Raw genomic sequence first — 17,456 nt, 5'->3', positions numbered from 1 at the left:
TGATTTGGTTCTGTTGATTTGTGCATCAATGTAACCGTTCATTTGCAGCGCTTCTTTAACATGTTGAATTTCACTTCTCAGACTGTCACCATCTGACACTTTCTTAGCTCGATAAATGAGCGTCATGATAAGAGCAGATTTCTGTGCGGGGTGATGGTGTGACTTTGCATTCAGATAGGCATCAATATGCGTTTTCTTTCCGTAAACACCGTGTGAAATTTTACCCTTTCGACCCCGTCCGAGCAGAATATCCAGAAATGGTAGAGTTCTGTCAGCTTCCACTTCCCTGGTGCACTGGATGGATGGGTTTACGAGTTGAGATGATTTAGAAATGCGTTCAGTGTATATTTGCCGTCTGACCAGACCACCAATGTGTCATCCACATATCTGTTTACATGACAACCCTTACTCGTTGGCTGTGTCGTGTGGTGGCGGTTTTTAATTACATATTTATATATTCACGTGATCTAACCCAAAAAAAACTCTATTATGGATGATATTGGTCGCGAAAGCCTACGTGTTAAACTGAACCTCTCATAGTATTAAAAAAATATGCAGGTATTCGGCGGATGGTTACCATATTTTCCCGCATATAACCCGCGGGGTATACCACTTTTTACAAACAAAACAAGACCCTGCGGGGTATATGGAGGTGCGGGCTATCCCAAAAATATTTTACACGTGTGACATGTCATAACTCGTTAATTTTTTTCATGGTAGGACTATCCACTATGCAACACTTACCTTTGACTAAAGCACTGCTGAATAAACCACTCACACTAAAATTGCACATGTTATCACGTTTTAAATGAATTGTTTGTACAATTAAACGACAATGTTTTTAAGTGCGCGCACTGTTTACCGGCGACGGGAGAGCGGGGAGGAGGGAGAGGTGGGAGGTTGGGGGGTGGGGGAGCTGGGGGGAGAGAGAGGTGGGGGGGCGAGGCAACGGAGTTGCCGTAGTGCCGCTATTATCTGCGCAGTGCGCAATCTACCAGTGCTAAAACTGTACTTACTTATCTACCAGTTATGTGTTACTTATTTATTGGATATTAACTTTTGTTACTTATTCACTGTTTTAAGTTCACTCGTTTCCGGTTAGTTTGTTTTCTTTGTGTACGTTATGATTTTAATGTTAACAATTGATAGTGGAATGTATTACAAATGTAAACTTCGTATTAATATGATTGAATTAAGCTGCGGTAACGACGTTAAATGCATGAATGCTTGCGGGGTATATGCATCTGCGGGTTATATGTGTATGCGGGCTATATGCGGGAAAATACTGTAATTCAGTTGCATGCGTGTATAGAGATTGTATCACTACGAACGATACTCACCTGATGTGGTGGACACCACGTGACACGGATAATCAGGAATTAAAAACAAGCCCTCTGATTGGTTACTTAAAGGGCCTGAAAGGGGATTGGTTAGAGGCAGGGACATTGAAGGGATTGGAGGTCGAAATACAAAATGGAAAGAGTGAGAAACGGAGAGATAGTTGTCACATGTGTATATTACTGTATAGGTTTTTTTAGCAGTTGTATAGCTCTCACATGTTCAGGCATTAAGAATTTGCAACACCAACAGCAGCAGGCAACACGATCTAGTGGCACCCGACACAGTACACAACTATTTTGCTTCCCCTTTATACATCACTCAAGCTCCTTTCCCGTAGGTTCCTTGACCTGCTTTGCCTCGAGCTAATCACCTCCCACTTTCCCTAACAGATTCCAACAGTCATCCCTGTCAATCATCCTCAGTTTCTCACTCTTTCCATTTGTATTTCTCCACCAATCTCTTCAATTCCTTGCCTCTAACCAATCCCCTTTCAGGCAAGTTAAGTGTCAATCAGAGCTACTTTTTTGCTTCCGGACTGTCGGTGTCGTGCACATAGTGTCCATATCGTTGGGTGAGTATTTTCGGGTGTGATTTAATCACTTCAACGATGTAATTGGGGGAGAATGTGAGCTGCTCAATTAACTTCATGAAGTGATCCATACCCTCACACAGAGACCCGTAGACTTTCAAACACACATACCCATAATCTCACATAGAGACCATATAAACACACATATATACCCGTAGGCTCACATGAGGTATCCATAGACTCAGATAGAGACTCGCAGATTAATGTAGATAACCGTAGGCTCACACAGAGATCTTTATAGACTCACGTAAAAAAACAACTCACAGATTCATAAAGAGACTCCATGAACTAACGTACAAAAAACAGTTTGAGAATCACACCAAACAACAATGTGGTTGCAATCCAAAAACACATTGGAGACCTGTCCCCATGTCTCTGTTTTGTTCCCTTCCACCCGGTGGGGACCAGGTGGCTTCGCTGTAGGGCACGCAGTGCAATCGAAGACCAAGGGCATCTGGGCCTGGCCAATTCCTCACCCGACGAACAAGGAGAATTGTCTTCTACTGTTGGACACGGAGGGGCTGGGAGACCCGGAGAAGGTGAGGGAATGTGGAGCGAATGGCTCAACAGGAAGAAAATAAACCTAAAACTTAATGCTGTAACAATGGCCAGAATTAATCTATTAATATGGTTTTTTAAGGGCACTGCACACAACTCGAATTAACTTGTGTTAGAGCCAATATCTTTGAATGTGTATGTCATTGGTTCGCACGATGCTAGAGCTTGGGAAGATGAGTCACTTTGAGTCAATTAGTTGAATACAAATTATAAACTACTCTTATTATGGTGGATTACGTGTGCTGCTTAAGAGGCACCAAGTCTGCGTTTTTCCCCCACTCCAGAAGCTCTGCCACTAATGTCAAAGCAATTAACTAGTGGAGACGTGTGTAGATGACGTGGTGATGATGTGACCTCACAGTAAGCCGACGTACACCACACGAAGTGACCGAGTCGAGATGCATGTAGCTAACAGTGCGTTCTGTCCTTAGTGTATTTACGGATATCACACACACTGAAAAAGTTGAGACGTGTAGTTGACGTAGTGACAGACATGATATTCAATTAATGAGTCGATTCACATTTAGATGACGTGGGAGTGGCACTGTTCTCCCAGTGTACTTGCTGACATCACATGCTAGTGTAATAAAAATCGTGGAAGCGACTTCTGGAATCCGGTCTTTATTTGTCTTTCTTTTACAACACTCCTTCACGCTGCTGACAGACAGCGTGAGAGGGATAGAGAGAGAGAGAGACACGCGCGGCCACGTGGCAGCCTGGACCCCGCTCCAGCGTGGCCTCACCCTCCGTTCGTTCCAGATCTGACCACGTGTTGTCCGTCTCCACCCCTTTTAATACCCTGATCACGTGGTACCTTTCCACCAATCCTGGTTAACCTCTATGGAATCTTCTAGACTCCATCGTACGTTCCCGGGACCACGACCCTGACTCGTCCCCCCATTGGCTGTGGCTAAAGCCAGCAGAACCAATCCTCTACTTACAGATGTCATCTTCCCATTACGTCAGGGCCACGCCCCTAGACTTCCCCCCATTGGCTATTGGCCAGGACCGGCAGAGCCAATCATCGTAACGAGGTGTGATCCATCAGCAACCCGGATATATCCTCACATTACACTGATGTAGGGGTGTTACGGAGGGGCTGTATACATGGGATCACACGAGAAACAAACACAGTGGGCGGGGCTTTGTGAGTGCACGGGGAGGTGCTCTCAACGACGTCCGCACCGGGCAGCCTGGGGGGCTGACCCGGAGTTGTGATCCCCCGGGGCCCCACCCCTCAGCGGGGGGTTTTGGTATAAAAGGGGATGAGCCGGAGAGCTTGGGGAACAATGTTAAAGCTAAACCAGTGAAGATCGAAGATCGTCTAGATAGAGCCCTGGACTCCCCTAGGTCGCGCCCTTATCAGGGCCGCACAGGACCGAGCCAGCGGCGTGATCCCGAGAGCCAGAGCCAGTGCTCTGGGACTCCGGGTACCGTAAGCCCGACTTACCAGTGTCGGGCCAGATAGCCTCCCCTAACCCGTTAGTGGAGGACTAGGAGGTAGGTCAGAGATAGCTAGCAAGTGTATCCCCAGCTACTCGGGTGAGGGGGCCGATACCCCCTCCAATGTTGTATGTCCGTGGTTGTGCCAACTAACGCGGAATAAATACGTGTGCCTCAACCCCGGCGTCCAAGAGTCTTCAACGATATTACACTAGTAAAGTATAATTTGCCCCGCCCCTGCCCCTGAGTCATTAAAATTTATCCTGAGGCCAGTATATCGCAGGTCTAGCTGGGCTTGGAAAACAGCCAGTGCAGGACCACGTGTAGCATTAGGGCACCACGGTGGCGAGATGTTAACCACCTCGCCTGGTACAGGAGATCGTGTATTCGATCCCGACCCTGATGCCTGCTGTATATTTTTAGATTGCATGTCTCTCTCCTCGTGGTAACGTGGATTTTTCTCCAGGGTCTCCGGTTTTCCATCCACAATTTAGAACCTATGTGGCTGCTATACATTTCCACATGATAAGTCACTTCATCGAGCAATCATTTGTGGCCAGGTCGCTTCTGAAAAAGAGCTATATAGCTCAATGGGCCTTACCTGGTAAAATAAAATAAAATGTATAGGTTAGTTTTGAACTATAACATTGTGGAAAAATAACAACACATTTAATTCATGGATTTTATAACGGTTCCTAATATGCATTTGTCCTCAGAAGTATAAAAAATGCAGGTTAATTTCATCATTAACACGTTTAACAATAGTAATTGGGCAGGATATGTCCCGGCTAGAATAGCGATTGCGTGACGGCCAATGAATGCATCTGAGAGGACCTACACTGAGGAGATATAGAAATGTAATCAGCTAACATGAAAGGTGCTAGATGGATTGTTACTTTTGCAATCGTGTGAGATATGATAGCAACGTTGGGTCTTCATCCAGCAGTGGATTTACCACGGTTAATGTTAGTACATAACAGCGTTTTGAGCTGGATGAAGTTGATGCCATATAACACGCGATGTTGTGACATTCATGCACGGTGTGTTACATCATCTGCATGGGATTATAAGGCTAACCGTTTTTTTGGACCTTTTTGATAATGGTCGCAGTTGTCTATCAGATAAATCCCTTATATCAACGCAACTGTATACAATGTCATATTAATCATGAGACGTCTTTACGAAGGTTATCATGCCAGTTTCGAAGACATACGGACAAAGTAGATGGACAGAAAGGCAGAGCAGATGCATAAACGAATTCAAACTTAGTTTTAAAAGCAATACCGATACAATTGTATTGTTTGATTAAAAACAAAAACCCAATGGGCTTCATAAGTTGACGGGTGTCAGATTTAAACAGCTCCTATTTCTCACGCGCAGGCCAATGAGGAACACGACATCTGGCTGTTCATCATGACCGTGCTGCTGTGCAATGTGCTTGTCTACAACACCGAGAAGACTCTGGATAACACGAGCCTGGAGCAGCTGCGGTATCCTTCACCATGTCCATGCTGACGTCTGCGTGACACTGTGGGGTTAACGTTTCCAACGCACTTTTGGGTGACCTGAATGGCTGGGGAGATTTAAAGCAGTGTTGCGCTGATATGTCGATTTCTACCATACGTCGTCTGATATAATAGTCAACAATCATTGTATTGTATATGAAGCAAGGTACACGAACCCCTCATTTAATGCAGTAGATGCATTCCTCAAAAGGTCCTCATTAAGGAAAACACCACCTTAAGGGAGGAATTACTCTTCTGAATAACATTTAACAATAATACTACTTGCGGTTGTCTCTCAGTGCAAGTCATGCAAGACCTAAAAGTGCATTTGCATGAAGCTTACGTTTTGGAGAAAATCTGTTGTAAAAAAACAGGTGAGTTTGTAAAAATGTGATATAAAAGTGTTATAGACTCAGATTCCTTAATGGACCAAGGAAGGGATATTCCACAATCGCGGAGCCTTGCTGCATAGTCTGGTCTTTCTAATAATGAGTAGACCAGAATCAGCTTATCAGCTGAACGACCCAGAATGCCTTGGTCGGAGTGAAAATTTAACCCGGCTGCATTCCGGAAGGAATCTAAGATTTATATATTTTTTATTTGACTCCCCTTAACTAGCATTGAGACCTAAATACACACACAGACTGATAGATGCATACAGAGACCCACAGAAATGCACAGAGACTGACAACACACAACAACCGCCATTTGCCATGAAGTGGCAGTGACGTCACCACGACGCTTGTGCCAGGCATTGTGCACCTTGAGGTCACGTGAAGTGTCGAACGCCCGCTGGCAGGAGGTCACGGGGCAGACCCAGGTGCACGGGTTGACTGACTGAGATGACAGAGATGACTGGCTGATGCACCACTTGTGCCCCCTACTGTGCCAACTTGCTGTGCTTTACCACCCGGCGCTTCGCTCGTTGTTGTGAGCGTCACTCCTCCGCCCTCCGTTGTTGTAGAAGGGCAACTGCCTCCAACTGCCCAGTAGCGTCCTTCACGAGCCTCCTCCACAGAGGCCGATCTTGACACCGCTGGTACCAGTCATCGGCAAGTCCACTCAGCTCCACGTCCTCCTGTCCCACATCACTCCATTTCTTCTCTAGCCCATTTAGCCCCCTCGATCCGGCAGAAAAAAAGCTATTTCGGCATGCGGTGGCTGGGCATTCGGGCTACATGACCCAGCCAACGCAGCCTTGCCTGCCGGAGGAGCTCACCGATCGGACTTTGCCCAGATTTTTCAAGGATTTATTACCTCCTCACACAATCCAGCCTGGTTAACCAAAGGATGGATCGTAGGCAGGCCAGCCTAAATGTTTCTCACCGGGGAAGATGCTCCATTAGGGGGGTCCACGTTTCGCAAGCGTAGAGAAGGGAGGGAATGACTGGCCGAGAAGACCTGGAGCTTCGTGCGGAGCGACAGACCAGGTAGCTTCCACACAGCGTTACGCAACCGATGAAAAGATATTGCCACTCGACTGATTCGGAGTGAGACCTCTGCTGTTAAACTGGAGCCGGTCATAAGCACACTGCCCAGGTATGGGAAACTCTCCACTCTCTCCACAACTGCCCCATCACCGATTGGGAGTTGTGTGGGTGGAGTGTCCAATGGTCGTGGTTGACCAATAGGGAGTCATCCCTTGACTGCACCCGGGCATCAATCAGCCTCCCATTATATCTATACAAAATGGAAATTCCCACGGTACAGCTATTGAAGGCTTCACGAGCTATGAGGTCAAAATAGATGTTAAATAATATGGGAGCCAGAGGACATTCCTGTCGCACCCCAAGGTGTACAGGGAATGGCTCTGACTCATTATGAATCATCATGTAGTTTGACGCGGGGCCGCTCACCATCATGAAGGCCCTTAATGATTGTGAGCAGAGGGTCAGGAACTCCAAAAGCACGAAGAACAACCCAGGGCCCAGGCCTACTGATGGTATCATAGGCCTTGACCAGGTCAATAAAGGAGAGATGTAGGTCTTGTTGAAATTCCCTACACCTCTGCTGTAGCAGACGGACAGAAAATATGGCATCTGTGCAGGACCGCCCTTTCCTGAAACCGCATTGGGGCTCCGCAAGCCTCTCCTCAGCGTGCCTAGTAAGGCAATGTTGAATAATTCTTGCCAGGACCTTTCCAGGCACACTGAGGAGTGAGATGCCCCTGTAGTTGTTACAGTCTGTGCGGTCCCCCTTCTTAAAGAGGGGGACCACCAGGGCATCCTTCCAATCCTGCGGAACCCGTCCAGTGGTCCAGACTGTTGTTATATCATATAGGGCAGTCTGTGCACAAACGCACCCTCCCTCAGCATTTCGCTTGGGAGATCATCTCTGCCCAGTGCCTTTCCTGGTCTCAGACTCCGGATCGCCTTCAGTACTTCCTCAACAGATGGCACCTCAGCCAGCCACTCACAGGGGGTGACTTCTTCCAATATTTGAGGCACCGCAGCCTCAGAAGGGTCATCCCTACTTTGTGCCATGATGTTTTCCTGGCTGAGGGATTTCCCCTCCCCCAGGACCTCACAGAAATGCTCAGCAAATCTGCAAACCTGTTCCTGGGGGTCGGAGATTGTATCACCGTTTCCCCCCCTAATGATGGTAATAGGTGTGGCGCTGCAGGTTACTTTTTTGATGGAGTTAAATAGTGATTTGTGATAGTGGGCCAATGAGGCAGACTCCTCAGCAACCCGCGACCACCACCCATGTTTGCAGCACTTTACGGCTCTCCGAACCTCCGAGCGAAGGCTGCTGTAAGCCTCTTCATTCTCTGACGTGGGATGCTGTAGCCGATGAGAGTGGGCCTGTCGCTTTTTCTCAACTATCCTGAACACCTCCTCTGTCAGACAGGGTCTCTGGGGAGGTCTGGACCGCGTACCCAAAGCAGCCATTGCAGCTGCATGAGTCACAGTCCTAAACCTCGCCCATTTACCCTCGACATCAGGAGGAGTGTGGGACGATGCCAACCCCAGCCGCAAGCGATGATGAAATTCTCACTTGCAACTTTCATCAGCTAACTGAGACCCGGCCACTTTAGGTTGTAATGGGGTCCTGGGGTTACACCCAGCACCGGAGTGGAAGAATGGCAGGCACATCTTATAGATGACTAGTCGATGGTCAGAGGGCAGATCAGCTCCACGGTAGGTCCTGGTGTCAAGGACATGGGCTCGCATCTGCTGGTCTGTCACTATGTAGTGCAGTAGATGTTCTTGCTTGTATCCATGATGTTGTGTGGATGCGCCGATGCCGGAACAGCGTGTTGGTAATTACAAGCCCATGGGCTGCACAAAAATGTAGCAGCCTCCTACCGTTGTTATTGAGCTGATCTGGCCCATGCTCTCTAATCACTCCAAACCAGTTGCCAGCATCATGACCAACTCGAGCATTGAAGTCACCCAACAAGATGACTCTATCCCGAGTGGCCACTTTAGCCAGCACCTGTGACAGGAGGTCATAGAAGGCATCTGACTCATCGGCTTTGCCTGCATCCCTCCACTGATGTTCGCCTTTGGTGGGGGCATAAGTAACCACGACCACCACTTCTCGTCTCCGGTTGATGGGAAGGCGAGCCCAAAGTAGCCTGGGGCTTACAGCTTCCTACACCTCACCGCCACGCTCCCACGCCCCCTTCATTTTTTTGTTCAGAAGAAGAACCACGCCCTGTTGTTTGGCAGTTTCCTGCCCCGAGTAGAGGACTGTCCTCCCCTCATGCTCATGATGTGATGGTAAGCTGTTGAGTGTGATGCTGATGCAGTGGGAGAAATTAATACCAGAACATGGTTTTGCTCAGCTTTTGGACCTCATGATGATTCATAATTATTATGTTACTCTTCTTCTTGGTTCTTTCGGTGTTGTATATGCCGGATTATGAAATTTTGATAAAAATTAAATTGAATACAAATTGGAAAAATGCATAAATCACATGAATTATGCTAATGTGTGTAATTATCTGCATACATTATGATAATCACATAAATAATCGTAGTAATTTATGCGAATGCTTGCGATTATGTTAATGTGTGCAGTTATGATCATTAGGCTTAGCTTCGTTATCCAGAGTTGTATCAATCGGGATAAAACGATTATCTTTGATTAAACATTTACTGATTATCTTAGTGTGTTTATGTTATGTTAGGTCTCCAAATTCATATCTCATCGCAGGATACAGTTCTTATGAATAAGACAGTTTTGCATGGACTTGGAAAGAAACACTCGAGATACTTCTGTGTTAACAATTTTTATTCTAAACAAACACTCTAATATGCAAAGGCAAAAGTATACGTCAATAGATTCATCGGCAAGATTATGCAATTAACGAAAATAAATGACTAAAACATTTCTTATTCATGTAACCCGACGGCAGCAACTGCTTTGCACGATCAGTTGATATTGAACGCACCACCTTGAAATGGCAACCCTTTTTGAAACACAAAGATAACTTTTTGAAAGTCTTATTCGTGTGCGTGTTGTGTGTGCGTTGTCCCCTTGTAAAATTTATATTTTAAGCAGAGGCAGGGCGCTGTGTCGGAGCTTGTGGGGTGGGGGAGGGGATACAACCAGCTCTTCAGAGTTTACTTCTCGCTTGGGCGTGGCCGCAGCGAGCCCGTCCTGCTTTCTCTCTCCACTGCTAGATTGAGCGGCGTCGGCACGACGCTCGCCGTCGTGGCGCGCGATGATTCCGTCGTCGGATAGCGCCGTTCCTCCGCAGCTGGATGACGAGTCGGCACGACGCTCGGTGACGCCCGGGTCGTGCTGCTCGTGCGCTCTCTCTCCGCTGCTAGATTGAGCGGCGTTGGCACGATGTTCGCCGTCGTGGTGCGCGATGATTCCGTCGTCAGATAGCGCGCAGCTCCTCCACCGCTGGATGACGAGTCGGCACGATGCTCGCCGTCGTGGTGCGCGATGATTCCGTTGTCGCTGCTGGACGTCTTGTCTGTTCTCACTGGGTGTTGGTCGGTGTGTGTGTGTATCAAACACACGGCGCATTTGATGGCGCTCTCTCTCTCTCTTGGTGGCAGCGCCAGTTTTCTCCACTGCTGGATGATTGTTGAGTCGGCACGATACTCGCCTTCGGCGGTGCCCAATAGCGCTCGCAGCTCATCCGCAGGTCGTCAGTGCTGACACTCTTTCTCCCTTGGCGTGCAGCTACCAGCTTCACGCGGGTACTCGCTGATGCCTCTCCCACCCTCACTTCAGGGGTTTCGTTGGTTCAGGTTCTCTCACGAGAATGATAGCTGGAATTTCGCAAGCTTCACTCGCATTTAACCACACCTCACCACTTCGTTCTGCGAGAAGCGACACCGGCCATTGGTATCGGTGTTTGCTCCCTCACGACGCTCCGCCAGCCGGAGCACAGCTGAAACCCAGCCTCGACCCAGGCTGAACTCAGATTTCTGCGACTCGAACGACCCCTCCTCGTTCCATCTCTCTCGAGGCACGACCCGCCCCAACTCCCTTGCGAGCTTCCCTCGCAACTCTGCGTCGCAAGCCGAGTCCCGAGACTGAGCGCGACTCGAACCAGACTGCTCACAGACTTCTGCGCGTTTGTGCTTAAACTCAAAAACGTGAACACCCTCTCCTCTCTGCGCGAGAGGAAAACAAACAACAAGAAAACAGACGCCCTCCCTGGGTGTATGGCTGCCATCTGTTTTCGCGCCGAATCTTGGGGAGACAAAAGTGGCCGAGGAGATTTTTGCAATACATTTATGTGGTCCTGTGTGTTACATTTATTCTTGATATTTCTTATGAGTTCCCTCGGTCTTAGTATATCGTGGTTATTATTCGGTCTATGTTTAATGAATATTCGTAATGATCCTCGTTACATCATTATTTTGAGGGCTTTTCCAAGTTTGGTTATGCGTTTGTCTCCAGGGATTGGTGTTTTATTTTGAGTTATATTTTAATGTCCTGAGGTTAAGTGTAACTAAGTTTCCACTTACGCTTTCTTGACAGCTGGAATTCGTTTTCTTTAGTTTTTGATAAGGTCATGTAGATAGAACCATACAATACAAAATAATATATATGCGGTGAATACGAGTAAAATAAGGGAATTACTAATATAAAGCCCCTATTGTAGGCTGGTTGATTCTTTTTGTTAAGTTTCTACTTTTCGTTAAGGAAAACGTTAAAGAAAACGCGAGTTGCAATAGTTGTTTTTCTCTGCTCTGCACGTTATCCGTGCATCTCCAGACGTCTTGGGAAGGTTAGGCCATCGACCTTTTGTCCATCTGGATGTCTCTGACCTCTCTGTGCTCTGAAGTCTTACCGTTTAATGGCCCTCCCCGTTTCACAGATTCATGGTGTGCTTGTGAGGAGTAGGGGCTGTTTTCATTATTTAATAAAAATATATATAGATATAAAAAAAACAATTTTTTTGCCTAATTATTTGTAATATTAATTTTTGGAAAACAGGGCATAGTCACGTAGAAGGGAAATAATACAATAATAAAAATAAACATAAAATAAAAATTCTCACGACGTTTCGGCCACAACACAAGCAGCCGTCCTCAGGTGAAAAAACAGAGCTGTCGGAAAGACAGCGTCCCAATGAACACCGCCAAGCTTGGCAGTGAATATTTAAGCTGGTTCGGGGGGAGGAGAGCGCCTTGATAAATGAGTTTATATATCAACACCGGAATTGATGAAAAATGCAGATATGGGATTAGTCACTCCTTGTGGAATGTGTAGGTGGTGGGGGGGTCTCAAAGTCATATTATGCTAGTGTATCATGTAGGATTAGCAGTGATAAAGGGAGGAATTAGGATTAGCAGTAATAAATGGAGGGAAATTTTAATCGTAAGGATCTGCAACAGCCTAATCACCGTGTATCAAGCTCGTGCATTGTGTGGGCAAAAAAGGAGGAGTTTCTAAAGAACTGCAAATGCCCTACTACCATATAATAAACCGATGTGAAAAAAAATATATAAACTACATCAATATAATCAATGTGCTCAATATACTATCTAATAATCGGAGCTATTAACATTAAGTAACTGGGTATACGCTACACTACATAATGACTACCATATAGTGAATTGATAAAAAACTACAATATAAAATACATCAATGTAATCAATATACTCAATATACTCTCCAATAAGCTGAGCTACTAACAGTAAGTCATACATTACACTTTTATGTCGCAAAAATATGTAATAATATGCCTCCAGCTAAACTTTTTTCTTACATCACACGGATATACCCCGTACTATACACTGCCATAGATAAACCCAAAATTGAATTATACACTGCGTTACTATACCATGAATTATACACTGCGTTACTATACCAACTACCCTATACCTTAGACCAGGGGTCTGCAACCTTTAAGGCATAAAGAGCCACTTGGACCCGTTTCCGAAGGAAAAAATAAACTGGGAGCCGCAAAACCATTGCAACTATTAAAACAAATATAACACTGCATATATTGTTTCTTACCTTATTGCTATATACAGGATCGTGCAGTCAGCTGTCAATCTGAATAAAAAAAAGGACTTTTTCACTTAACAATGTAAAATATATTTTTGCAAATTAATAGCTAAATTACCTGGTTAATGGGATTTTTGCTCCTGAACCTCAGTGCACAGTGACTGCACATCAGGGCTGTAAGACGTCACCTTCATTTTCACACATGCTTGCAAGCTGTCATCTGTGAGGCGTGATCGATGTTTGTTTTTAATATAGTTCATGTTGGAGAAGACCTGCTCACATACATATGTGGAGCCGAAGATCGACAGGACTCCAAATGCATACTTTTTCATGTTTATATAAGTGTTAGGGATGGCATTCCATGTTTCGAATACAAGTTTGTCCTGTTTGGGAAGGTTTTCAATATCACTCCATTTATGATTCTGAGCCAGAATGGCCTTCTGACGGGCAACATCCTCAAGAGTAGCGGTCAAGCATTTGAACTTGGACACCCATATATCTTTGTCGGCTATATCGGCCAGTTCCATCTCAAGATCAGGTTGACTTACACCTGCAAATGCAGTCATATTCAATAGGGATGGATCGATCGCCAGGGGAGTGACAGGGAAGGATAATGTCGTTTTTTCCTCTCTGAACTCACAGAATCGTTTCCCAAACGAACTTTGCATTGTGGTGATTGCAGACTTGAAATATTCCAAATTTATCGTATCATGACTTTGTTTGAACTCTCTCAAAGAGGGAAAGTGAGACAGTGTACCTCTCTGTAAATCTTTGACAAACACTGTCAACTTGCGCTCGAATGCCAAAACCTCCTCCAGCATGTGCAGGGCTGTGCCTCCTTTCCCCTGAAGGGTTGTATTTAGCGTGTTTAGATGTGCTGTCATGTCTACCATAAAATGTAATTTTTCCAGCCACTCTGGCTGTTCCAGCTCAGCAAAGGTGAGCTCTTTGCTGCCCAGGAAGGTTTTTACTTCTTCCAAACATGTGACAAAGCAACGGCAACGTTATTGCCTGTCACCGGGCGGGCAGTGTGGAGCGGAGCGGCGACCTGTCAGCAGCGGCAACGCCAGAGCAGGTGTCACAGTGCGCCTCCTCCCCTCGCTAGCATCCGCCCCGGAGCCGCGGTCAAGGTTCAAAAGAGCCGCATGCGGCTCCGGAGCCGCAGGTTGCCGACCCCTGCCTTAGACTATGCATTGTAATATTACACTATGTATTATTCTACACACCCTACTGTATACCACACTGCTTCACTATACAATTACGATACTATATATTACCTTATACATTATACAGTAGAACCTCTGATCACGAACGCTTCTGACCACGACCAAATCGGGTTACGACCAAAAAATTCACAACATTTTTTAATCTGGTCACGAACACAAACTCGGGTGACGATCAAACACGGCCGCGGCCGATTCCCCTTCCGCGCCATTTTTTTTGTAAGCGCCAAATTTACTGTTGTTTGTTTACAACAACAAACAACACAAAGCGTAACAGTTATATATAACTTTTGTTATATAAAATTCCTAGTAAGATATTAATTTTGTGAGTGTAGTCATATCCCTCCCCCCTCATTCAAGCTGTAATTTAGAGAGCGAAAGCGCTGAGTACGTAAATCGCTAACATAAGAACCCGTTATTCTCTTCTCGCATCATTCATACGATGATGCGGTGAAGTAAACGTTCATACGATATTACGGTGAATGCTTCCAAAAACAATACTGTACCCAAATATTACTGTTAACTTTCAATAGAAACATGAATTGCTCATACGAATATTCTCTCTCTCAGAATCGACCGACTGATATAGCAGACGAAACAATCATCTTGTTGAACGATTCTAAACCGTGACGCGGCAATGTTAGTTTTCTCTATTGTTCAAGGTTTTCTCGGTGTTATTCAATGTTTTTACATTTAGTTTACTATTACACTGTGAATTCTATGGCATAATTAACTATGTTTGTGCTTAAAAATCTTAAAAAAATGGTCGTGACCAGAGGTTCTACTGTATTAGACATTACACTGTTATACTATTTATTATTATACAATCTGCTATACACCATCTCATTGACCGTCGCGTGAAAGGTACTAAGAGGAAGCAACGAAATATGTCAATGGGAGTGGTCGCAAGAGACTTGCAGCGGAGCAAAGACTCCATTTCGTGAGGAGAAAACGTGAATACAATCAGTTAAGACCCGAAATGGTTTATCACGTCCTTCCAATGATTGCTGAGCCAGAGTCCATCTTCTCGGTTGAAATTGTCTGTGTTTGTGTAATGTGAGGTTACACCTGGATGATAATGATGGGCTCTGCCAGCCTCAGCCCACAACCAATGGGGAGTCGAGCCAGGGGCGTGGCCCTGATGTAATGTGAAGGCTACACCTGGAGGAGGAGGATTGGCTCTGCTGGCTTCAGCCCGCAACCAATGGGGAGTCAAGTTAGGGGCGTGGCCCTGGGGCTGTACAGTGGCTTCTGGAAAGTTCCAGGGATGTGGCTGAGGATTGGCTGCGGGGCATCACGTGGGCCAGGGATTAAAAGTGGCGGAGAAGGACAGCACGTGGTCAGAGTGGAAAGGAATGAAGGGGGAAGCCACGCTGGTGCCATGGTCAGGAGCCTGCCACGTGGCGGGCCGTGGCAATCCCTCTCTCTCCCTCTCACACTGTCTGCCAACAGCGTGAAGGAGCAACAGGAGTAGAGGAACGGATGTAGTGAGAGCTGTGGACGAAACTTAATAAAGAATTCTGAATTCCCGACGTCTCAACGGGGTTTATTACATTGGAGTCAGAAGTAAATTTTGAGACCGTTTGGACCATCATCCAAGATGTCCAAGCACCTCAAAAAGAGGAACCCACCGAACCCGCCGTTGGAAGAGGGCGACGATACCGACGAGGACGAGCTGCTGGGCGCAACGTAACCACTGCCGCCGACTGCTGCTCTCCCCGACGCCGCGCGAAAATGACATGCCGGTGCGGAGGCGTCTCCAGCTGTGGACGAAGGGTGACGTTGAGTGGCGGAACAGATCGAGTCTCTCCGTGCGGTGATGCTCAATCTCGTCATGGTGGTCGCGTCATTTGCCGCCCTGGGTCGGCCTCGTGAGACGCATCCGAGTGCGGACGACCTTGACCTCCAACGGGGGGCTGTGACCGCCATTACACCTGCTGCGGAGGAGGAGGCCGCCATCTTGGCTGAGCCGCGTGGTGCGCGGGTGGCGGGAACAGGCATGCCCAAGGACTCCGACGGTGGCCACAGCCATCGCCTCTCTCATATTAAAGAATTCGTCGCCGGAGGCGACTAGAGCACATTTACGTGGAGATTAGAATCCGCTATTCGATCGGTGCGGTGGACGGAGTCCGAGGCACTGGAGGCTCTACCTACGCTGTTGGATGACGTGTCCTTGGCCGTTTAACGCTCCATCCCGGCGAGTAGGAAGAAGACGCTAAAGGACGCCTTCGCTAAAATGGCAGAATTTTACGAGCCACCAAAGGCTGCTCACAGAAAATGTATGCAGCGACATCGAGGGCCAAAAGAAACACCTCTGGCGTACCGTGGTGCACTATTAGCGCTCACTATGGCCGCCTACCCCGAGTCCTCCACTTATCTCCTGGACCCTCATATTCTTGCAAGAATGATTGAACTATCGCAGGAGTTGAACATCTCACTGCCGGTGTGTGGCCATGTGCCGCTGACGTCTCGTTGGGCGACGCGATGTTTAGACGCCAAATTCAATTTGAGACGTTGGGACCAAATGGCGGCATGGATGGGGGACCCCAAGAAGGATGGTGAACAGCTGGGATGGACTCCGCGTCACGTCGTGCACATCCTGGACGAGTCCAGCGATAACGATTTGGTGGCTGCTGCTCCTCGCTGGACCCCGCAACGCCGGCAAGACACGCAGCGCGACGGGGTCGGACGGTCACAAGAGGGGGCCGAGGCGACCGACCGTCGGGCGGCTGCCACATGCTTCAAGTGTGGCCGTGATTGTCGGCGCCGGTTCCGACTTCCGCAGCTCCCGTTGGGCCTTCCTCCATCTCCTCCATCGGACGCGGATCGACATCATTCTCGCGCAAGTCAGCACGCATCGGGCACCCGGCAGGTCCAAACACCTCAGGCATCCACTCGCACCCCCAAAGGCTTACCAGATGTTAATTGTCGGCATGCTGATTCGGTACCGCACACGGTTACTCAGTGAAAAAAATTGGCTCGAAGGGTGGTTGCAGCCGCATCGGGGTCCTCCACAGTACCGGGCACTATTCAAGGGATAGACGTGCGTGTTTTGGTGGACACCGGTGCGTCGGCAACCATCATTTCGTATGTAATTTTTCATCTATTATCCATCCCTGCATCACGGGTCCAACCGGCTAACGACGCATGCATTGCCGCTAATGGGGGGGGGGCATGGGTATCACAGGACAGGTAGATGTCCATATTGCCATATGGAATTTTGCCGCGTCGGGGGCGGTTCTTATTTCACGATCGTTGGCAGTTCCATGTTTGTTGGGCACCAATTTTCTTTGTCGAATGCCTGTTAAAATCCTTGTTGATCAGGGTTGTTTAGAAATGCCAGGGGGCAGTAGGAGATACCCCTGGGTA

At 47.2% G+C, this 17,456-nt stretch overlaps 1 protein-coding gene across 3 annotated transcripts in view; it reads left to right on the top strand.

The window, feature by feature from the left end:
• The window catches only part of LOC144737516 (guanylate-binding protein 1-like), a 120,423-nt gene that overhangs the window by 62,877 nt on the left and 40,090 nt on the right, over positions 1–17,456 (top strand). For all 3 annotated transcript variants that reach the window (XM_078620241.1, XM_078620243.1, XM_078620242.1), the window contains 2 exons: positions 2,339–2,469; positions 5,312–5,421. In XM_078620241.1, coding sequence (XP_078476367.1) covers positions 2,339–2,469; positions 5,312–5,421 — 241 coding nt within the window. The remainder of the gene's footprint in view (positions 1–2,338; positions 2,470–5,311; positions 5,422–17,456) is intronic.

This window comes from Lampetra planeri, chromosome 71 (assembly GCF_965212315.1).
Source record: "Lampetra planeri chromosome 71, kcLamPlan1.2.h2, whole genome shotgun sequence".
NCBI classification, from domain to species: Eukaryota; Metazoa; Chordata; class Hyperoartia; order Petromyzontiformes; family Petromyzontidae; genus Lampetra; species Lampetra planeri.
Note: the sequence above shows the minus strand (reverse complement) of the source record. Positions and strands in the feature narration are given on the sequence as shown.